Here is a 24037-nt window from a genome sequence, read left to right as displayed (position 1 = left end):
TCTCTGGTGGCAATCTGAGAGGATCACATAGGAGCACAGCTTTCATTTTTATTCCTAAAGTTTAATATATTTACTAAAAAAAACCAAATCCGCTTCCTCACATTATAGTACATAATATAAATAAGTAATGTTTTCAGCATGTCTTTTCTCTTCCTTTTTTACTGACACTTTTCCGTTGATTGAGATCCTCTACCCCTTTAAGACATATTCTTTGTGTAGAAGTATTCAAAAATGGAAACACTTTTTTTTTTTGTTAATATATTAAGAAAGAAGTAGTTTCGTGACTTAAGTACTGCCTTGGACAAAATACGCCCTTCCTGGTGCTCTGTGTTCTCGGTATGTTCTGAAGAGAGTCCAAGCTTTCATGGCTGGGCTTGCTGATATCCAGGGCCCTTATAGTTAGTTCTCTGTGTTTCTAGCAGTCTTCATCATCCCTTCTGGCATTGGGAGAGCGGTGGTTGGTCCTTGGAACATGCATGCACAGGCAGGGTCACTTCCGCAGAGGTCCGCCAATTTTTGCTTTTCCCTAGAGATTGTGCCGTGACTTAGAGGTTGCTCAGATGACGATCCCTGACTCATTTCAGGTGGCCAACTAACAGGTTTTACAACCCATGGTGGGCCAGTCTTCCTTCCTGGGTGACTTTTATTTTTTTCCTTTTCAGGTTGTGGAAATAAATCCATAATATTTTATATTTAGGAGTTTGGACACCCAGGTACAGCATCCAGCCTCTCCTCAGTGTGTTTTGCAAACACTGCGAGAGAACCCTCTGTGTGGGGCAATTGAATTGTCTTCTGCCTTGCCTGGTGTAAGCTGTGAGGTGCCCAAGTCTCATCTGGCTTGAAATTGTTTGCTTTTGTCTTCCATCCTCATCAGCAGAAGCCATGGATCACACGCTGAAGTGGGGAATCCCATCCAAGCGCCCATACCTCAAGCTCTTTCAGCTCCTGGTGCTGGCTGGTCTTTTTTACTTCTGTTCAGGTAAGCAACCTCCAGGAACTTGACTGAGTCCACTGCTTCAGGGTTTAGAGAGAGGAAATGGTGTTCTCTGTGCTGCCTCCTTCTGTGAGACCGAAGGGACCTTCAGGGTATTTCAGTTCATTTTAGGGCTGAGAAAACAGGTCCAGAGAGGTTAAAGGACCTGCCCTTGATCACACAGCAAGCCAGTGGCCAAGTTAGCTCAAGAACACAGACCTTAAAGGAAAGGTGGGGCGGTGTTATTTTAACAAAGCCAAAAGCCGATTCAGAAGGACAGCTTCGAGTTGTGATCTCTTCCACTAGGTGTTTGTTTACATTTTGTGAAACGCTAAGGCACTGGCCTTGGGCTCTGGTTCCCAAACTACATTTCTATGAGACAACACAGCTAAAGTCTTCTGCTTCTAAAACTAAACAGTGATGATCTTCTTTCCAAGTTGAAGGGGGAAAAGAAAGTATTGATAGTTGTAACATACAATCTCCTTAATCTTAAAATTTTCTCAATATTTATTTTTATGCTTTAGGTGCTGATGCCCTTTGTCAACACAGGCATCTGACATTAAGTAGTATCAGATTTAGCACAAATCATATTTTGAGTTGTTTTTAACTTACTATATAGGTATTTCAGGTGTGTCCTACAAAGAATATTTTGACTTCTGGAGGCTTTTGTTCCATCTCAGGTGCTGGACAAGGTGGGGGGCTGCTGGGAAGGGTGGTGCTGGTCCTGCTGACAGGGTGGCTCTGACTTTTTTTTTTAAAGTCAGAACAAATAAAAGATCTGCTTTGGGGGCTTCCCTAGTGGCACAGTGGTTGAGAGTCCGCCTGCCGATGCAGGGGACATGGGTTCATGCCCCGGTCCGGGAAGATCCCACATGCCGTGGAGCGGCTGGGCCCGTGAGCCATGGCCACTGAGCCTGTGCGTCCAGAGCCTGTGCTCCGCAACGGGAGAGGCCACAACAGTGAGAGGCCTGAGTACCACAAAAAAAAAAAAAAAAAAAAAAAGATCTGCTTTGTGCTGAGCAGCGTACTACCTAGTTTCATCAAAACAAAGAGGAGCCTTTGCCTCCTGCAGCATTTCCTAATCTGCAAAGAGCCGAACATCAAAGGGCCTTGTCTTGGTTGCGTTGGTAAGCGTTGGTTACTTTAAACTGCAGCCATCACCCAGAATGACTAAGGTGTGAGGGAGGGCACTGGAGGGAAGGGATTACTGTGACTCTGGTATTTGTACATTGTCTGTCCTGAGCTGTAAAACTTGCTATTTTACACTGCTGCTGAACCAAGAGAACCATGAGTCAAGTTTCACATCAGATTTTTTATATCTTACGGACAGTATTATTTCCAACAGTTACAATTTTCTTCTGGGTAGTCGGGGGCAGCACTCCCAATCTAGAGTCTTCTGGGGAATCTTAATGAGTTTTAAAAGATGTAGAAGGAAATTTACAGGCTTCCTAGAAATGTGGTATGTGTGCATGCATGCGTGCAAGCGTGTCTGTGTCTGTGTCTGTGTGTGTGTGTGTGTGTGAGAGAGAGAGAGAGAGAGAGAGAGAGAGAGAGAGAGAGAGATGAAAGGGGGATGAGAAAGAAACAATAAAAAAGAGAGAAAGTATAAAAAGAAAATTAAAACCAAGGCTATAACAATTATACCAGAAAAATTAGGGGCAAATGGAAGGAAATAAACTTTGAGCTAAAGAAAGATATTTAGGAAAGTACCTTGTTCTACAGCTACATTCAGATTTTATTGTTGCTATACTGAGTCAACAAAGGAATCCATGAGTTTCTTTTGTCTGAACACCTACTGTGTATCAGGTGGGCCTTAAAAACTGAGCCTGGGATTCCTGCCCTCAAAGAGATGTATGTTAGTTGGAGAAGGCAAAACAAACCCACAAGCAAGTGAAGAGCAGTGAAGTGACTGGCCCCAACTGTAAGCGCCCCATACCTGGGAAAGTTGGGACCAGGGTGGGCTGCGGCAGCGGGGCAGGCTTTAAGGTGAAGGACGCCGAAGGTAAGGATGAGTCAGGGGTGAGTAAGGATGAGTCAGGTTTATTCTTTTGTTTAATCATTTATGAATTCAACAAACACCGAGCATCTCTTATGTACACGACACTTTTCTTGGTCCTGGGGACAAGTTGTGAGCAAAATTGACTTGGCTTTTGCCTTCATGGAATTTACAGTCATTAGGAAGAAGATGAAGATTAATCAATCATTCAAATGAATGTATGACCGAGAAACTCTGTTTCTCTGCCAGAGGGGACAGTGGTGAGAGTGATCTGGGTGAAGGTGGAAGGAGCAGCATGTGAGGGACACACAGGAGCAAGGAAGTGTAGGTGGGCAGTGTTGGGGCAGCAGGGAGACAGGGACCAGGCTCCATAGGGCTTGAAGGCCAGGGATCTGAATGTTATTTGGAGGCACTGGGAAGCCATAGAAGGATTTGAAGCAGGGGAGTGACACGGTCTATATCAGTGCTGCTGACACTTTAATTATACATGCCAATCACCTGCGGGTCTTGTTAAAAAGCAGTTTCTAGCACAGGGGATTTTTTTTTTTAATTGGAGTATAGTTGCTTAACAACGTTGTGTTAGTTTCAGATGTACATCAAAATGATTCAGTTATATATATATCCACTCTTTTTCAAGTTCTTTTCCCATTTAGGTTATTACAGAATGTTGAGCAGAGTTCCATGTAGCACAGGGGATTTTTAGAGCAGCGAAAATACTCAGTATGATACTGTAATGGTAGATACATGTCGTTACACATTTGTCAAAACCCATAAGATGTACAGCGCCAAGACTGACCTCTGGTGTAAACTGGACTTTGGGTGATAGTGATGTGTCAGTGTAGCTTCATCGACTGTCACAAACGTACCACTCTGGCGCGGGATATCGGTGGTGGGGAGGCTGTGCCCATGCAGGGGCGGCGGTATACGGGTACTCTCTGTACTTTACGTTTATTTTGCTGCGAACCTAAAACTGTTCTAAAAGGTAAAGTCTGTATATATTTTTTTAAATGTAGTTTCTGCTTAGGTGGGCCTGGGGACGGGCCTGCATTTCTGTATTTCTAACAAGCAGCCAGGTGATGTTGATACCGCTGGTCCACAGACCTTTAGCTTTAGTAGTAAAGCTCTAAATGATATATATATATATTTTTAAATGGTGTTGCTGAAGCATAAAGAATGGCTTGTAGGGCAGCCATAGGGACTGCCAAAACCATTTAGTAGCTTATAGTACTTGATGATAGCTTCGATGAAAAGAATGGGATTGGAGGGAGATGGAGGGATTGGAGAATGTGTATGGTGTAGAACTGGTGAGGATTTGCCAGACTGAAGCGCAGGTGTGGATTGGGCATGGCCTGTGGGAGACAAGACTGGACAAAGAGAGTGGAGTACAATCACGGAGGACTTTGTTCAGGGCAGGGGATTTGCACACTAGCCCCTCCTTTCCTCTCCTGTGTAGGAGAGCTGCACTTCCCCCTGACACCCCATCCATTGCTGCCCAGGACAGGGGACCTCTCTTTCCTGCACAGGGTGGGACCAGCAGGGCTCCTCTCCACTTCTAGTTTGGTCTGTGGAGGCAGAAACACTGGACTCATGTGCTCCAGAGACTGGTGGTTGTCTAACATGGGCAGCTTTTCCTCAGAGCTGGGGTCCTCTCAGGGAGACACAGCTCTCAGGGGAGGGGAGAGGCCTTGGGTAGGAGTCGCCAGGGATGCAGGATAGGTGTTGGCCTGGAATTCTGTGGCATGAGAAACACTGAGCTAGAGGAAAAGAGTGCCCTCAGAGTGCCACTGTGAACAAAGCCTCTTTCTTCCCTCCCACCATGTTCTGTCTGCATGCTGCTGGCCAAGGCATCCTGAAAGCCACGCTTCTTGCTATGACTACTGTGATATCAGCTGTTGAAGTCCCCGAGCATTTTAGACATATACTGTTTAGGGAGACACACAAAAGTAAGGATCAGATTTATAACGAGTATGTAGGCTGGGCCTATAGAGGAGAGAAAGTTGGCAGCAATGTAAAAATCAGGTGACAAGTCTAAATCTGTCAGCTGCTGGAGAGCAGATACCTCTTAGCCTCCTTGTGTGCCCAGCACCCAGCCTGGGGCCCGCACAAGCCCCGTGGATGCTGGTTCACTTAATCAAAAGCACTTAGAAGGGCCCAAAAAGGTCACTTCCTTTGTGTTAAAGGTCACACAGACCATTAACAGTAAATCTCCAGGTGGTGGGATTACAGGTGACTTTTATGCGTTTCTGTATTTTTCATTCTTTGCAAATTTAATGTGTGCTTCTTCTAGAGTCAGGGAAAACCTTCATTTAAAAAGCACACGAAGGTCCTCAGTGAGATACGTTACGGTACACGGTGATATAAGCTGCTGTGCGCACCTGATTCTTTCTCCTTTAGGAGAAGCGGTGGTGCAGGCCTGCTGACCATTGCTGGGGTTCACCTCCGAGGAAGGGGCATTGTGGCCAGCCCAGTGTCCACACTGCCTTGCTCTAGTTTGGAGGGACTAGGGGATACTCATGGCTTCCTAGATTGGGTTCTTATTTTTTTAAAGCTATACATTAAATTTTATTATTGTTATCTCCCAATTGTCCTGTATGGTTTTCTTCCCCCTGCAGTGACATAAAGTTCACTGTTTTAAAGTGTACGATTCCGTGGTTTTTAGTATAATCACAATGTTGTGAAACCATCACCATTACCTAATTTTAGAACATTTCTATCACTCTAAAAAGAAACTCCATACCCATTAGCTGTCCCTCTCCATTCCCTCTGCCCTGTCTCCTGGTAGCCACTAATCTAATTTCTGTCTCCACGAATTTGCCTATTCTGGACATTTCTTCTAAATGGAGTTATATTATATGTGGCCTTTGTGTATGGTTTCTTTCACTGAGCATAATGTTTTCAAGGTTCATCTATGTTGTAGTAAGTATCAGTACTTCATGCCTTTTTTGTTTGAATAATATTCCACTGTAGATTGAGTTTTGAGAGGTACATTATTTGTCTAAAACTAGTGACCTCTATGCTTGTTGGAAAAAAGTTCCCTCTCTTGGGGGTTTATCGGTGGAGAGTTGAAGTGGTCAGGAAGGGCAGGGGTTGGGGACTTGACTCAGTGCAAGTGTCAGCCGGTTACCACAGTGATTCTGGCCACATCCTGGGTGTGATTCAACACATGAGGTGCTGTGTCTGAGAGAAATAGCCCCATGAAAAAAATCCGTATAGCTTTTTTTTTTTTTTTCTTCTTTTTTTTTTTTTTTTGCGGTACGTGGGCCTCTCACCGCTGCGGCCTCCCCCGTTGCGGAGCACAGGCTCCGGACGCGCAGGCCCAGCGGCCACGGCTCACGGGCCCAGCCGCCCCGCGGCACGTGGGATCTTCCCGGACCGGGGCACAAACCCGTGCTCCCTGCATCGGCAGGCGGACTCTCAACCACTGCGCCACCAGGGAAGCCCTGTATAGCTTTCACAGTTAATAAAACACTTTACCTCTGGGTGTCATATGACCCCCCCATGGTAATTATGTGAAGTAAGTCAGGGAGATAGTATTATGCCCATTTTGCAGAAATTATACCTTGGCCCAAGGAGTTTAATCAACTTGTTACAGGTTATGATTCTAACGCACAGCGGTGGAACCAGATTTCATCTCCTAATGCCTAGCCAGGCATTTAGCAAATATTTATGGAGCACCTACTATGGGCCAGGCCCCGTTCTAGGTTCTGCAGATATGGCAACAAGCAAAACAGATAGAGCCCGTGCTCTCATGGCCCCCAAAGTAACTCCAGCTGATATATAGCAGCTGGAGACAAGCTCAAAGAGAAATAAATGAGGGCAAGGGGCTAACAAGTGGCAGGAAGGGTGGGGTCAGGGGTTAGGTGAGGGTCCCCCTCACCACAAGGGGACACCTTCCCTGAAGGAAGCAAGGGACGGGGCTGTGTGGATGTCTGGAGAAGACAATGGTCCGGGTCGTGTGCCTGGCACCATGTAAGGTTTTACTTGCATTCCCTCACAGAAACCTCAACTCATGTTATTAGGTAGGTGTTGCTAGGCCAGTTTGTAAAATGGCAAAGCAAGCTCAAAATCCAACTATTTAGGCAGTAATGCTGAGACCTGACTTTCCCCTCTAGAACCACTGAAGCGGACAAAACCCTTCAGAAATCTTTCAACTGTCTTCTTGTAAACGCATGTAGCAGTCCCTGAGTATGGAAGCGAGGTCCTGGTGGGAATTGCCCAGAAGATTTTTGGTTCCTCTTTTCAGTCTGGTTCTTCCTCAGCATCAGCGTCTGGTGAGGGGATCTCACATAGGAACATCGAAGAGCCCATTGATGGTTTGCTGTTGACCTTTAGACAAACACCCACACTTCTCCTCAGATGGCTGGACAAAAACTCCTTAAGAACTATGATTGAAGTTAGCTCACTTTCAGTTAAGATTTATTTTTGCTAATGTCACCACATGTCAAAATGAGTTAGAAATCCTGGATTCTTTTTGGGTGGGAATAAACAGGGCACAGGAAAGACACAGTTATTTAGGACCCCGGAGGAGTGAGCTGCTTTCTATCATGGGGTCTTTCTGGCCCACAGCAAGACCAGGGTTCCATGCGTCTGACATAACCCCTGAGTGAGATGAAAGAGACCAAAAGGTAAAAGTTGTGGGTGAGAGGAGGGAGAGAGAGGAAAGGAAACTCTTACGGAAGACCTGCTATGTACTAGGGACTTTTCCATTTATATCATTTTATTTGAATTTAAGTTTACAATGATCCTGAGAGGTAGGCATCATAACATTTTTACAGATGAGGAAACAGGTTAATCAGAAAATGGCTGAGCTGAGACTAGACCCCAAATCAACAGGAATCCATAGTCCATGCACCTTCTACATATCATTTTGCTTTTATTGTATCTCTTTTTAAAGAGAGTTTGGGTTATTTAGCTATTCTTTGCTCCCCTCAAGTAGACCTTTTCATTTATTTCCCCCTTTTCAGTTATATTCCCTAAATCTAGGGCTGGCAATGTTCAGCACGATTGTCGGAAGAAGGGCCTTCGATCATTCTGAGGTACTTCATACTGCTGTGAAAATATCTACCATCACAATACTCTCTTCCTAAATGCTGCGGTAGGGCCACATCCAGTCTGATGGAGGCAGGTAGAATAGCTGGTGAGATGGAGAGGTGCTAGTGTCCCATGATCCTACTGCCCAAGGAGAGTGGGCCTGGAAATGAGATCCCTATCCTAGTGAGACATGGGCCTGCCCAGGGGTTCTGTGTGGCTCTGGAGGATACCGGAGGGAAGATGCAACATGGTAGCACTGGGGGGTTTGGGGGGGTGATCAGTTGTGAAAGCACCAGGGCTTTAGAGGAACTCTGCTTTTAGGTCAAGCACAGCATAGGAAAAGTTAGTATGCCTTCTAAACCAAAAAACCAGGAAATATAGTCTGACAGGGATTTTGGTGCTACTGATGAGTGCTTAGGAAATAACAAAAAGATGGAGTTTGGATGCTGAAATATTGATATTTCTGTGATATGCTGATGGGAAATGTTTTAAATGGGGACCCTCTAGCAAAACTAGGTTGTAGGGCACCTGTTGTGTGGATTGCAGATAGCCAAGGGAGATAAAGACAAGATATCCATCTGTTTAGGGTAGCTGGAGAGGGCAGAAACTGTCCAGAGGAGTAATGGAGGCCTTGTCAGGTGGGGATGAGGAGAGTCATTTCAGAATGAGGTCATGGGGTCAAGCCGGGCCTGGAAGGAAAAGGACTGTTTCTCAAAGCAAAAGAGCCCAGTGATGGAGCCCAGCTGGGAGCGGGCAGTGCTGGCTTACTTATCCTAGAACTGGGCCTCAAATGGGGAAACCAGTAAACAAGGAGAGGGGCCCAAAAAGTTCTCTGCAAAACTGGGGCAGTTTCCTTTCCTGGGCTTAGTTTCCTCATCTGTAAAATAAGACCAGCAAAATGATCAGGGAAATTCCTCCAAAATCTCACATTCCTTAACTATGACTTCCCGATCCCTGTGGGAATAACATTGTCTAACTGGTAGTTGCCACTCACATGCTAGGTCTCCTAAAGTCCTTCTTCTTTTGGGACTAGTGTGCCTTCTCTCTCATTGTCCATGGACAGACAAATGGATAAAGAAAATGTGATATATACATACAACGGAATATTAGTCATTATCATTATATCCTTAAAAAGGAAGGGAATTCTGACACATGTAAAACATGGAGGAACCTTGAGGGCATTATGCTGAGTGGAATAAATCAGTCACAAAAAGACAAATACTGTATGATTCCACTTAGATATCTAAAGTAGTAAAATTCATAGAAACATAAAGTTGAGTGGTGGTTACCAGGGACTGGCGGGAGGGAGAAAGCGGAGTGGTTTAACGCATACAGAGTTCCAGATTTGCAAGATGGAAAAGTTCTGTTTCACAACAATGTGAATACACTTGATGCTACTGAGCTGCACATTTAAAAATGGTTAAGATGGTAAAATTTATGTTATTTTATTTATTTATTTATTTATTTATTTTTGCGGTACGCGGGCCTCTCACTGTTGTGGCCTCTCCCGTTGCGGAGCACGGGCTCCAGATGCGCAGGCTCAGCGGCCATGGCTCACGGGCCCAGCTGCTCCGCGGCATGTGGGATCTTCCAGGACCGGGGCACGAACCCGCGTCCCCTGCATCGGCAGGCGGACTCTCAACCACTGCACCACCAGGGAAGCCCTATGTTATTTTTTAATCACTATTTTTTAAATGGAGAAAAAAAGCACTGGGGACCAAAGAAACCAAAATCAAACTGAACACTCCAATCCTGCTTGGTACTGGATACAACACTCAATTCTGTTACCGTCAACTCCAAATTCTTGCTTGTGCAGGCATCTATATTTAATAGGTATATGATCTTGTTCTGTTTGTCTCTCCACAGGCATTATCCAGGTGACCAAAACAGTGAAAGAAGCAGCAATGCTATCCTGTGATTACAACATATCCACTGAAGAACTGAAGAGAGTTCGCATCTACTGGCAAAAGGATAATGAAATGGTGCTGGCTGTCATGTCTGGAAAAGTAACGGTGTGGCCCAGGTACGAGAACCGCACCATCACTGACGTCACCAGTAACCTCTGCATTGTGATCCTGGCTCTGCGCCTGTCAGACAATGGCACCTACACCTGTGTTATTCAGAAGCCTGAGAAAGGGTCTTACAAACTGAAACACCGGACTTCGGTGAAGTTAATGGTCAGAGGTCAGTGGAACTTTCTGATTTTCAGTAAGCCGGCAGACTCTTGATGCCCTTAAAGACATACTCCTATTGATTTAAGTGGAAATTTTACCAAAGAGGGGTGTATCTCACTTCATTTCTTAGGGTTGAGTCTCTAGTTTTACAGTGAACCCTAACGGTTTTCTCAGGATGTCCTGGAAATATCTATTAGTTGCATTTCTTGCACTTTGACAATCTAAGTTCATGACAATCACCCTGGAGCACTATAATGACCTGAAGTATCTTCTGAATCATAAAGGGACACATTTGATTTGATGTAGCTATACTATTAACTGGATGTGATCCAGTAATATATTCTTGTAAAGTATGTTGAAAGGTATAAGAGCAATGCAGGCATAAATACTATGGCTATTGTTCTATTATATTTATTGTATATTTGAAGCTCTCCTCTAACGGTCATTCCTACAAAATTAGATGTTAGAGAACTGTGAAGGGCAGGGTAGGAAGAAGCCGTGACTTAACCACAGGTGATACTGCTAGAGGATACTAATATATTCTGAGCCCTCATTGAGAAGTGGCAGCCCTGGGCCATTCCCTCATACTTGAAATTCAAACACATTTCTTTTTCTTCCTGGGCACTTGAGGCTTTAGTGGAAAGGCTCAAACCTTTTAATAAAAGATAATAATTAACCTTGATATCAGTTAACTTAAGTGGATCCTTAGTGAAGTCTTCACTGTTCTTCCCTGCTTTTGGTCTTCAGTTATATTGAATCTTTAGCTGTAACATCCAGATCATACCTAAAGCTTAGGAGGTAAGCCAAATTCACATGGGATTATCTTGAACTTCACTCTGTGTATTCCCTAACCATGGAGAGAGCGAATGATCATATGGTGGTGAGATATGAGGGGTTCTGAGAAGCCCACCTCCTCCAAAATTCAGACCTGCGTCGATTCCTGGAATTCCCACCATTATAGCCTCTCCTGCTAATTTCAGCTTTTTTTCCCCACAAGATCCCTGTTAAAGGTAAAAATGTGTTCCCTGGGGGAGATGGCACCACAGACATATTAGCCTGTGTTAGTTAATTACATTAGATACATAGTTAGTTCTCTAACAGAATATCCAGACAGAAGTAGACTTAGAACATGTACATTTTTTTTTTTTTTTTTTTTGCGGTACGCGGGCCTCTCACTGTTGTGGCCTCTCCCGTTGCGGAGCACAGGCTCCAGACGCGCAGGCTCAGCAGCCATGGCTCACCGGCCCAGCCGCTCCGCGGCATGTGGGACCCTCCCGGACCGGGGCACGAACCCGTGTCCCCTGCATCGGCAGGCGGACTCTCAACCACTGCGCCACCAGGGAAGCCCCTAGAACATGTACATTTTGATAGAAAGATAAAGAAGAAAATCCAAGGAGAAGAGGCAGAGTTTCAGGGAGGGCAGGCCCTAGCAGCAGGTTATCGTAGGAGACCAAGGACAGCTAAAGAGGTAGCATGGGAGCGCTGAGGGCCTCAAAAAGGAGAGTGGGGCACCAAAATCAGGTAAGGGAAGACGAAAATGGAAAGTCTACTTGCTTAATTAGACACAGAACCAATTCTGGTATTTCCAATTGAGTCAGTTAGAACAGTGCTTCCCAAATGATAAGGTGCTTATGACCTGGGGATGTTGTTAAAATGCAGATTCAAAGGCAGCAGGTCTGGCACTTCTAACAAGCTCCCTGGTGAGGCCTGTGCTGCTGCTGAGGATTGCAGTTTGAGAAGCAAGGCCAAGGTGACCAACTGTCCCATTCTGCCCAGGACTGAGGGGTTTCCTTGGACATGAGATTTTCAGTGCTAATACTGAGAAAGGCTAACTGGGACAAGTTGCTTTCTCTATATTTGCTAAATGATATAATAGCAGCATAATATCAATGGATGAAAGCCTTCATTAAGCAGCACATTTGAGGAGCTCGCTATACTAGTTAACATATTAACTAGGTTAATGGATTTTTACCTTTCTAAAGCATATGCACCTTTTCCTTTCCTAATAAGATATTCTTACCCTACCAATTTGGGTTAATTGATTAAAATGAGAGACACAAGAGTAATTCTTTGATGGTTCACAGTCTTGCAAAGCCTTAGGAGCTGTTACTCTAAACAGATCACCTTATAGAAGGGATAGGAGACAGAGCTTAGGCTGTTCTAAGCCCAGCCAGACCTTGAAAAGATGGTTTTTAATATGATCCTTGGTATTAGTGGCATTCTTGCGGCTAAATGTTTCTTAGAAAAGCAAAGTGCAGAAATGAACATGAATCATAATTAGGATATGAGTTACTTGGATTTGTTATTCCAAGTTATAACATGACATACTGATGTTATGAGAAAGAAACAGAATATTCTTGTTGTTAGCTACCACTGTAATTATTTGATCTTATAGGAAAAATTAAAGGAGTAAAAAATAATAATGTCAACCAAAAATGGCTCGAGAAAATGTCAAACTTAATTTAGGAACAGGATTAATTCAAAAAAGAAAGGTGACTCTATCCCTAACCAAATCCAAGTTTTTCTTTTTCTTGGCATTTATAGTCACTTGTCATAACTTTGTGCCACCAGGCAGTCCTGGAAGCTTTCACCTGGCAACTTGATTTAAATGAGGGAACTCATTTAAAAGAGGACAAATTTAAGGGCTTCCCTGGTGGCGCAGTGGTTGAGAGTCTGCCTGCAGATGCAGGGCACGCGGGTTCGCGCCCCGGTCCAGGAAGATCCACATGCCGCAGAGCAGCTGGGCCTGTGAGCCATGGCCGCTGAGCCTGCGCGTCCGGAGCCTGTGCTCCGCAATGGGAGAGACCACAACAGTGAGAGGCCCGCGTACCGCAAAAAACAAAAAAAAAAAAGAGGACAAATTTAAGACTCACATTAGTCTATTAACTAACTTCCTGTGTGTCAGGCTCTGTTCTATGTGATTTATATTAACGATGTCATTTAATTCTTACAACGCTGGGAGGCAGGTATTATTATCCCCATATTACAGATGAGCAAACTAAGACTAAAAGTGGTTAAGTAATTGGCCCAGTGTTAAAAGGCAAAACTGGTTATAAAACCTGGTCTTGGGACTTCCCTGGTGGTGCAGTGGTTAAGAATCTGCCTGCCAATGTAGGGGACACGGGTTCGAGCCCTGGTCCGGGAAGATCCCACATGCTGTGGAGCAACTAAGCCCGCGCACCACAACTACTGAGCCTGCGTTCTGGAGCCTGCATGCCACAGCTACTGAAGCCTGCGTGCCTAGGGCCCACGCTCTGCAACAAGAGAAACCACCACAATGAGAAGCCTGTGCCCGGCAACGAAGAGTAGCCCCTGCTTACCGCAACTAGAGAAAGCCCACGCGCAGCAACGAAGACCCAATGCAGCCAAAAATAAACAAATAAAAACAAAACAAAACAAAAAACCTGGTCTTGATGACCACTGTGCTATACTACATCTCTCTGTGAGACTCTGAATTCTGAAAAAAAACTAATATATAAGATGAAGTATGGGGGGATTGGTCCCCCACATTATGGTAAGAAGTATAAATTCTTTAAGCCTAACAATAAGTGAGGAAGAGGTGAGGGGAGTTTTTTCCTGTGTTCTCTGCAGTCATTTCACTATGCTTTGCTTTATTTTACTATCTTATTAAGGGGCAAATACACAAATGAAAGAGTGCCTCAAGTATCTTGGAGGAATATTAGGAAGGTCTCTCTGTCCTCATAAGGCACGTCAGAACAGTAAGGGAATCAGTAAAGTACAGTGGTTGAGATTACAGGCTCAATAGTGTAAAATTTGGACAGAGGTTTATCTGATTAAAGACTACTTTTGAAAAAGTAAGGTAATGCTAAACAAACTTTAGAGTAGTGTTACCTACTTCCCACCTCAGTAGTGTGGGAAGTAGGGAGACAGCAAAGTTAAGACCATACAAGTAGATTTACACAAGTTACTGTCAATATTCTGGTTCTCAGTTTGGATGGTGGGTTCTCAGGTGTTTAGTATAGTATGAATTAATAAATAGATACATAAAAGAGAGCTACTTTGTATACCTCAAAAATTAGGAAGAGGGCTTCCCTGGTGGCGCAGTGGTTGAGAGTCCGCCTGCCGATGCAGGGGACACAGGTTCGTGCCCCGGTCTGGGAAGATCCCACATGCCGCGGAGCGGCTGGGCCTGTGAGCCATGGCCGCTGAGCCTGCGCGTCTGGAGCCTGTGCTCCGCAACAGGGGAGGCCACAACAGTGAGAGGCCCGCGGACCGCAAAAAAAAAAAAAAAAAAAAAAAAAAAAAAATTAGGAAGAAAGAGGAGAAAAAGAAGTAAAAGAAAGGAAGGAAAGGAAAGGAAAAGAAAAGAAGGCAGACATATTTTAATCTGCTTGTTTACATCTCTAATACCATGGCATTAGTATTTTTCTGAGAATATGTTTTTCAATATAATCTTATTTTTAATGTTTTAATAAAACAGCAATGTTTGAAGATCTAAAAAAAAAAGGAAAGAAAAGAAAAGAAGTCAGGGGAAGGGAAAGGTCTGGTATCAGAAAAACTTGAATTCAAATCCCAGTTCTGCTACTTACTGGTTGTCATTTCTCTAGACCTCAATTTGATTATTTATAAAGTGAAACATTGTATTAGGTTAAATCATATGAAATTACTGATATTTGACCTTTTTTGCTCTACGACCTACCTCCTAGGGTTGTTGTAAAGATGAAATGAGATAATGTCCAGACCTAAGAAACATTAACATGTTGTCTATTATTTTTTTCTTCACCTCTTGCAAATGCAAGTATTGATACTATGTCAGTATTTATTCACATGAATCTACTTCTTTCTTTAATAATTGCCCTCCTACCTCCTTATGAAGAATTGATATAACCAATTCAAACCAAAATTAGTCTTTGGATTATACATAAATATTAATGACTTATGGGAAGTTGCAAATTATATTTTATTATTCTGATTAAAGATAGGTATTTATTAAAAATATAAACACACACACAAATATGTAATGATATGTACTTACAGCCTTGTTCTTTCTTCAGCTGACTTCCCTGTCCCTAGTATAACTGATCTTGGAAATCCATCTCCTAACAACAGAAGGATAATTTGCTCAACCTCTGGAGGTTTTCCAAAGCCTCACCTTTCCTGGTTGGAAAATGGAGAAGAATTAAATTCTACCAATACAACACTTTCCCAGGATCCTGAAACTGAGCTCTACACGATTAGCAGCGAACTGGATTTCAATATGACAAGCAACCACAGCTTCGTGTGTCTTGTCAAGTATGGAGGCTTAACAGTGTCACAGACCTTCAACTGGCAAAAATGTAAGTGATATTGTTCTGGGAAGTTTCTGCTGTGTAGAGTCTAAAAAGAAAATAACTCAGCCAGATGCATCGCAGAATTATGTATATTGACTCTGATAGTATTTTTTTGCAGTATTTTTAGACATGCAAATAAAATGATAATGACAGTATTACTACGACTTATTAAGGTCACTGTACAAGGTTTGACTATAATGTCACTAGACTTATTTTCTTTAATAAACATTCTAAAATTTAGACATCCAAGTAAGTTCTATCCATCAAGTCAACATATTGGGAAGTTATTATAACAATACTGTTGTGATTGAAAGCACTAAGAATTGTCCTTCTTTGGATTTGCTCTCTGGGCTTTGGCACTTTCATTTTGGGGGCCCCCTCCCCATGGTCCCATGATGTCAAATCATTGTCTTTTGAGGGTGAATGTACCTTTTAAGAACTACTGGTTCATTTAGAACCAAGTCGGTCATTTTTAACCAAAACCATGACCAAATAGTTTACCCTACACGTAGTAAACTTATAGAAGTTGCTTTCCCCAAGAGGTGAAATCATCTGAAAATATAAAATGGAAAAAGTTGGGCTTTTATAAATTTAGGCATATTAAACCCATAATGGGTTATTACAGAAGAACTCAAATACTTGAAGTACATTTCTAACTTGTTTGGCTGATTATAAGGAGCACCACCAGGCCTCTCTCACCCCTAGCCCCACTTATAACAGTATGTTTTGTGGCTGCATAGTAAAAAATTATACATCGAGTATAATTTATTATGTGTAGTATGTCTTACATCTTCCTCTTATTTTTGCTTGTAGTAGGGGAGATATTTTAGACGGTCTAGTAGTTCATCTTAGTGAATGATTTACTCTAGATCTTTCTATCTTGAGTGGATTCTTTATTTTCCTCAATAGGTAATGAGATAAAATTTTGACATGATTTTATTAATAGTACAAACTCATCTCTATCATCTTTTATGTATTCTAAAGAATTCATAAAAATGAATTTTGAATCCTATAGTAAAAAGTTTATTAATTCAGCATTCTTGTCACTTTACTGATATATAATTATTTAACCACTTTTAGATTATCATGACTAAGGTAGACAGTATTACACAAATTAGTAACAGCAGCTTCAATTATATTTTATTTTGGACATCATTTATATTTGGAATATGAGTACATATGATATTCTAGGGCAAGGGTTGACAAAAATTTTCAGAAAAGGGCCAGATAGTAAATATTTATTCTTTACAGGTCATAGGGTCTCTGGCAACAACTCAGTTCTGCTGTTATAGCATGAAAGCAGCCATAGAAAAGACAAATGAATGACATAGCTGTGTTTTAACAAAATTTTATTTTAAAAAATAGGTGGCGGGCTTCCCTGGTGGCGCAGTGGTTGAGAGTCCGCCTGCCGATGCAGGGGACACGGGTTCGTGCCCTGGTCTGGGAGGATCCCACATGCCGCAGAGCGGCTAGGCCCGTGAGCCATGGCCGCTGAGCCTGCGCGTCCGGAGCCTGTGCTCCGCAACGGGAGAGGCCACAACAGTGAGAGGCCCGCGTACCGCAAAGATTAAAAAAAAAAAAAAAAATTAAATAAATAAATAAATAAATAGGTGGTAAGCCAGGTTTGGCCTGTGCATGGTAGTTTGTTAACTTATAGGAAATAAAATGTAGCCCTTTATATAAAAGGATGGAGCTATTATTTAAAGATGATTTAGACTGCCCAGCTTTACCATCTTTTCCCTAGTCTGCCTTCTCTCAATTCTTCCTTCATGCTAAGGATGAGCAGTATCCCTTTTCACGATAATTGAAAACACTAGTTCTTTGTCCTATTTGGTCCACATTCACAATGACTAATGGAGAGATGATTAACAGTATGTGTTTAATCATTCTTTCTTTCATTCAGTTTTTATTAAGTAGTTATCACATACCAAGCATCTTGCTAGGCACCAGTGTTGTCTTTGTGGTCAGAGAGCTTTAAATACTTCAGATCTCATGAACTGGATGGCAAGTATCATTTAGAGTCAAAAGCAAATAATGCATTTGTGGGGGAGGTCAACGGGTGACTGCATAAACAAACGTAAATTAGGTGTATAGTTGATAGGAATAGTTATGTCAATGTGAATAAAGCTTTACTATTTAAATACCCACTCTTTACCCCAAATTTATTAATTAAACAGATTGGGTCTATGGCTCTTTTAGCCTGGGCCAGCCCAATTTGTTAACCCTTGATGTACTGGAAGATATATGTGTGTGTGTGGAAGGGGTCAATCAGAGTCCCACTCAGGCTGTCTAATGGGCTATATGTGCAGATGTCGTCACACAACTATGCACTTGCGATTCTGGGTCTGCCCTGGGGTGCCTTACCAGGTTCCTAATAGGTATCACGACAGAGCACATTTGCTGCTACTGGTTCCCCTTTCTCTTTAAACACATACCTTCTTTCCAGGCTGAGTGAGGCTTGAGGATGGATGAGGAGTGACCTCTGAGAGGAAGCCAGGAGTGAGTTGGAATTTGTGAAACATCTAGACTCCCAGGATAATAGCAAGAGCTTCTTTGTTATTTGGGGTGTCATTCTGGTCTGCAGAGGCCAACCCTGCTAATCACTCAATGTCTCCACCCAATCTGGTGTTTTAGAGAATAATAAAAAAACGACTTTCCCTAGTCTCTAAGTAGTAGGTTCTCTATGGTCAAATGTGCATTTTATAATGATCACTGTGGCAGAATGTGTAGGAATTATTAAAGCCTAGAAAACCAGAGGCAAAGAGACCAATATAAAGGCGACTAAGTTGGAGATCAGAAAAACCTGAACGAAGGCGGTTGCTGCAGGAGATTTGGAGAAAAGGAATCAGTTGCAGGGATTTTCTCAATACAGCATAGAAAGTCAGTGGGAGCTACTGGGCAGTGAGCACAAAGGCAAGCCTCCCCTTTTATTTGGGTCACTGATGGTGCTGCCATTCACTGAAATGGGAGAATGCGGGTGGTAGATATGCTTTGGAAAGAATACATGGATACTGAATTCAATTTTAGTCAGGTGGAGATGCTGGCATCCAACCATTAGTCAACGGCTGGAAATACAAATTTGGGGCTCAGAAATGAGATCAGAAATATGGTATACGGATTTAGAAATCAGCTGGTGTTTCCAAACTTGGGTGTGGATGAGATCACCCCATGATTACCGGGGCCAGTGAGAGGAGAATGGGACCACAGATGGAGCCATGGGGAACAACGGTAGTTAAAGGACAAGAAGAGGAAGAAGAGCCTACAAAGAAAACTGAGTCACAACAAACAGAAACTGAAGAATGTGGTGTCATAGACGTCCCAGGAGGAAAAGTGTCAACTGGGCCGAATGCTGATGAGAAGTCCAATAAGCTAAAGACCGAAATTTATCCCCAAGACTTGTAATCAGAAATATGAGAAATGGTACTTTAGTAAATGCTCAATATTTATTTGTAAGCCATTCCGGAGAAATCAGAAGGGGATGAGCTGCTAATATTCCTTTTGCGTCCCTGCCCTTCTCCAGATGTTGCTAACTATTCCTCAAAGGGGTTGAAAATAAATGGTGTAGCTGCTGCTCCTGAGCGGGAGGGACTGACAGCAGTACCGCATACACCTTTCTACTCCCACCCGCATCCTTCCTCGTGTGCCCTGTCTTTTCTCTGTTCCCTGTGTTCTACTGATAGCCAGTTTGTAGAGCTCTCCTTCAGGATGATCCTACCTACTACCAAGCCATATCCATGCTTGGTTCTTTGCTGGGTCTCTTCTATTCTTCCAGAAGCTCTAGGCTGTATGATGAAAAATGTGTATCTGATAAGGAATGCAAAGTGGCTTCTGTAGCTTTAGGCAGCTACTGTAAGGGGTGTGTTTGTGTGTGTGTGTGTTAAAGAGGACACCCTGAAAGGGAGAAGGCATGACAGAGCTGGAGAAGGAAAAATAAGGTATCTCTAGAACACAATATCAATTAGTAGTAGCAATACATAGTAATATCAGCTATAGAAATGAGATAGGAAGATAGCTTTTTTTTTTTTTTTTTTTTTTGCGGTACGCGGGCCTCTCACTGTTGTGGCCTCTCCCGCTGCGGAGCACAGGCTCTGGACGCGCAGGCCAGCGGCCATGGCTCACGGGCCCAGCAGCTCCGCGGCACGTGGGATCCTCCCAGACCGGGGCACGAACCCGTGTCCCCTGCATCGGCAGGCAGACCCTCAACCACTGCGCCACCAGGGAAGCCCGACAAGATAGCTTTTAAAGGCTTTCCTGAGAATCTTTTTTTATGCCAACTTAACTCAGTAAATGCAAAAGTTCAAATTTTCTTTTTCACATTTAATATCTGACATCTGGTATTAGTTGCCCACAAGTACATGTCTGATGAAAGAGTTATGCAAGAAAAATGCTGGAAGCTGCATTTTGGAGAGCTGACCAGGCAAAAAAGTGAAAAATGCTTTACAGTTGTGTCAATATAAGGGGCACAGAATGGGTATCAGGCAGTTGGAAACACATTAGAGCTGACACTATTCTTTTCCTTCAGCAGCCAAACCAGCCCCTTCTGCTAATCAGCTCCTGCTCTGGGCCATTATTATCCCAGTCTCAGCATGTGGGATTTCTGTGATCATTGCAGTAACACTAACATGGCTGTCCTGCAGTAAGTAATATTGTACTATCACAACGATCTCAATTCCTGGACACCCAAACTCTACCAGTATGGGTCAGCACCTCTCCGAGGTTTTAGCCTATTTTACTCTCACTTTTGGACCAAATCTATGGAAACTTTAGTGTCTCCTTTACTTGTCTCAGCAAATTCTGTTCATTCACTGGACAGATATTTCTTGGACACCTGCTATGTGCCTGGCACTCTACTAGGCACTGGAGTTACAAAGATGAGAGATCATTGCCCTCAAGACACATTCTAGTTTAGTCCTTTTATTTTTCCCCCAAATGTATAATATTTTCTTGGAGACACTGAGGCTTGCTAACTAAATTGAAAACATATCTGATACAAAGTGATAGTCTAATCTTTGATTTGGAATTGGAGGAAAGGCAGAATGACAAGGTTTAAGGGTAGGAATCATTTTCTTAGAGGAGGGTAAGATGCACTAATGAGATGCCGTTGAGCAACTGTATGGCCACAGGTGATTTTACCAATTCTCAATTCTTCAGAATTTATTTTTGGATGAAAGATCAGGAGTGAGGAAAGAAGAAATATCTAGGATTTTTTTCCCTATGAATCTAAATTTTTGGCTTTACACATATGCTACCCTCAATCTGTAATTAAATGAAGAGGAACTGCTAGGCCAGTGCTAAGGCTATAGTCACCATGAAGGAACACCAACCTTTCTTGGAGTAGAAATCTTGTACACTGAGCAAAGAAAATTGGAAGACCAACATCTGCTGATTTCCCCAACTTTCAGCAGAAAAAAATGTCAAGGCTCGAGGAAGTGACTAGAGACTCTTTCCTATGAACATCCTACCCCATGGGTAGGATAAAGAGGTCTGGTGGGCTCAAGGATGTTTCTAATACAGACTGTGAACCTCTCTAGTTCAGAGTTTTTCATCCTTAGTACGATTGACTTTGGGAGCTGTAGAATTCTTTGTTTTAGGGGGCTGATCTGTGCATTGTAGGATGTTTAGCAGCATCCCTAGCCCCCACTCACTATATGCCGATAGCACCTCTTGCCCCTGTTGTGACAGCCAAAGATGTCTCTAGACATTGCACAGGTCCCTGGGGGGTGATGGTGGTGGTGGCTGTGGAAATCACCCCTGGTTGAGAACCACTCCTCTAGTTCTAAGCCAGTTGAAGTTTTGCTGAAATACATGGGCGTGATTTAAGGGAAACTTACGTACCTAGATTTTTATTGCTTGTGCTTTGTCTTCAAGGATATGCTGCAAGATGGAGAGAGAGGAGGAGGAATCAGGAGAGCATGGAAATGGAAAGGATTTCCCCATCTACATAGGATCTGTGGAAGGACTGGGCTGACCGGAACACCTCGAGGTATCTTCTCTGCCAGTGTGGGATATGTGAGATCTCGAACACAGAGTTTTCTTCCTCTCGGTCCCAAAGTTAAGATCTTTTACTACTACCACCACCTTTTCAAAATCCACATTCAGTGTACTCGAAACAGATGGTTGGCACCTCTCTCCTTTCTCCCCACATAAAATTTGCTTCTTGTAACCTCTTCCTTTGCCGTGCCATTCTGCCATCTTGAAATGTTCCCCTCTTGTCAGTCAACTCAGTGTCTTTCAGTATCTGTCAAACACGTGTACTATTCCTGGGCTATCTCCTTATTCTGATCACTCCTTTTTCCCTGTATCCCTCAGTACTGTTGGACACAGACTGGGGTCACTCTGTACTAATTCAGTAACATCTCATTGATCTGTCTGCCTCTTACTAACAGAGTCATCTCCCACTGACCCAATTACGGAGCCGAATTTCATAAAGAATTACCTCTCCGTGTCATTTTCTCACTTAAAAACTCAGAAGAGACCCCAGGGTCTACAGGAAAAGTTTCAGAACTTTTTATTTTCCACATTCCAGCTGATCTCTTCGGTCTAAACATCTTCAGTTGTTTCTGTTGTTCTTCACACGGCAGTTTCCAAAAGCTCCATGTGAACACACTAAATGTCAATAAATGGTGTCCGAAACTTTAGATTTGATCTGATTCTACATATGATGGGGTAGTTACTATTCATCCAAGGATGTTAAGGAAGCCTAAACACAGCATCAGCTTTTGTGAATCACACTATTAGTTTATATCAATTTTGTGCTATCCTAAAATCCCCAGGTCTTTTCAGGTAAGAGAAACATTGAGACATTAGGATCCAAAACACTGACATCGGGACCAGGGTAAACCACTATAAATCAGTCTCCATAAACAGTTTAGTTTTGACTTGTGAAGGTTAGGGTAACAGCGGTATTAAAAAATGAGATTCTGCAGAGTTACCTTTAAAAAGAAAGTAAGTGAACTATAATACCTGAGACTTACATAACAGGTTATGTTTTACAAACGCATTATTTCATTTCGCCGTATAAAAATCTCTATGAGCACGATCTTTCTATCTCCGTTTTATGGGAGAGAAACCCAAGGCTGCCAGAGGTAAAGTGATCTGCCTGAAGTCAGACAAATAAGGAGGAAAACCAGGACCCAAACTCGACATCAAGCTCAGGTTCCTTTCACAGCAGCATAGCAGCCTATGCATACTTTCCGCACAGCAGTCTCTCAGCTTCCTATCCTGCTTTCTTTTCATTTCAACTTCTTGCTCATTCTCCAAGATGCCCTTCCCAGGATGTTCCCCTCAGTTCTGCAGTTACCTAGCATTTCCCTGACTCTCCTTCCATCTTAAAAGTTTTCTTCTCAGTCAGCTGATCCTTCATAATGAAGCCAGGAACCCAGTCTCCTTCACAAGTATTCTGTGGCCATCTTGCCCAGTTCAAGCAGTTCTGCCCGGCCACTAGAGCAGTGCTCTCTCTAGCACGTCACTCTGCACCCTGGGTTTATTTTCATGTGCTGTGTCTCATATCCTTTACCAAATTGTAGGCTTACTGAGAAGAGCAAGCATGCCTGGTACACCTTTGTTTGCCCCACACATACGTGAGTGAGTGCCTTGATCTATAATGTTTGGTTGGTTCGTGATAGCTGATGCTTAATATTTGCCTGAAATTTCATGTAGTAAAAATTGTCAGACTTGTCCTAAGTTCTCTCATAATTTAGACTTGCCTTTATGTTCTTTAGCCATCAAGATTAATATCTACAATGTTACCTCAAACTGGGAATACCCTTGTGATAAAAAATATAAACATTTTTAATGTTTTCTTCAGGTCCCACATCCATCTGAGATCGACCTCTTCTTGGAGCTTCCTCAAATGGCCAGGATTATCCCACCTCGACCTTCATGTATCTGTTCTCTAGGAGCCTCTTCAGTCCAGTGGCTTTGCTGAAAGTGACTAGAGGAGTATGATGGGGACAGAAGTAGTTATGGTGACCCTGACCAACGATTTGGAAACACAGAATTCTTTAGGCCTGGAAGAGACATTAGTGAATACTCTTCCTAATGACAAGGACATTGAAGTCCTGGAAGGTGACTTGAATTGTAAAGGCCAGGGCCAGAACCCAGATTTCCTGGCACTGGTGCTCTTTTCCTTCATCAATCCAGCTTTGTGCTATTAACTGGTATGTGTGTACACACACACACACACACACACACACACACACACACACACATCAGTCAAAGTGCTTCTTTATCCAGTATCAATTAGGTCAATTTCAGAGACTTGATCTGATGAAGGAATGGAGAAGGATGTTATGTTGTTAAAAGCAATCTAATGTTAATGTGTGGGAAGTAGGGTGTATGTACACCTAGATGAGGTTAATGGAAATATTACTGGTGTTTAGCCAGCACATTTTCATTGTGTTCTCCTTTGTTGTTCTCCTACTTCCCTACTAGGTTCAGGAGGAAGTAGACCCATCTAAAACTAATTTCCTCTGACAGGTAGAATGAATGACTTATACAGTAAGTCCCCTACATATGAATGAGTTCCATTCTGAGAGCGTGTTCGTAAGTCCAATTTGTTTGTACGTCCAAC

At 43.0% G+C, this 24037-nt stretch overlaps 1 protein-coding gene across 1 annotated transcript; it reads left to right on the top strand.

The window, feature by feature from the left end:
• Window positions 1-882: 882 nt before the first annotated feature.
• CD80 (CD80 molecule) lies at window positions 883-23304 on the top strand (the record flags this gene model as incomplete). Its single annotated transcript, XM_082839850.1, has 6 exons — window positions 883-979; window positions 9867-10184; window positions 15190-15471; window positions 19988-20101; window positions 21334-21448; window positions 23273-23304. 5 exons carry the CDS (start codon window positions 883-885, stop codon window positions 21408-21410), a joined length of 888 nt encoding a protein of 295 aa, XP_082695976.1. The 3' UTR covers window positions 21411-21448; window positions 23273-23304.
• Window positions 23305-24037: the final 733 nt, after the last annotated feature.

The sequence above is a fragment of the Leucopleurus acutus genome (assembly GCF_964270905.1).
Source record: "Leucopleurus acutus genome assembly, chromosome: 5".
NCBI classification, from domain to species: domain Eukaryota; kingdom Metazoa; phylum Chordata; class Mammalia; order Artiodactyla; family Delphinidae; genus Leucopleurus; species Leucopleurus acutus.
The sequence above is the reverse complement of the archived record's forward strand: the minus strand, read 5'-3'. Positions and strand labels throughout refer to the sequence as shown.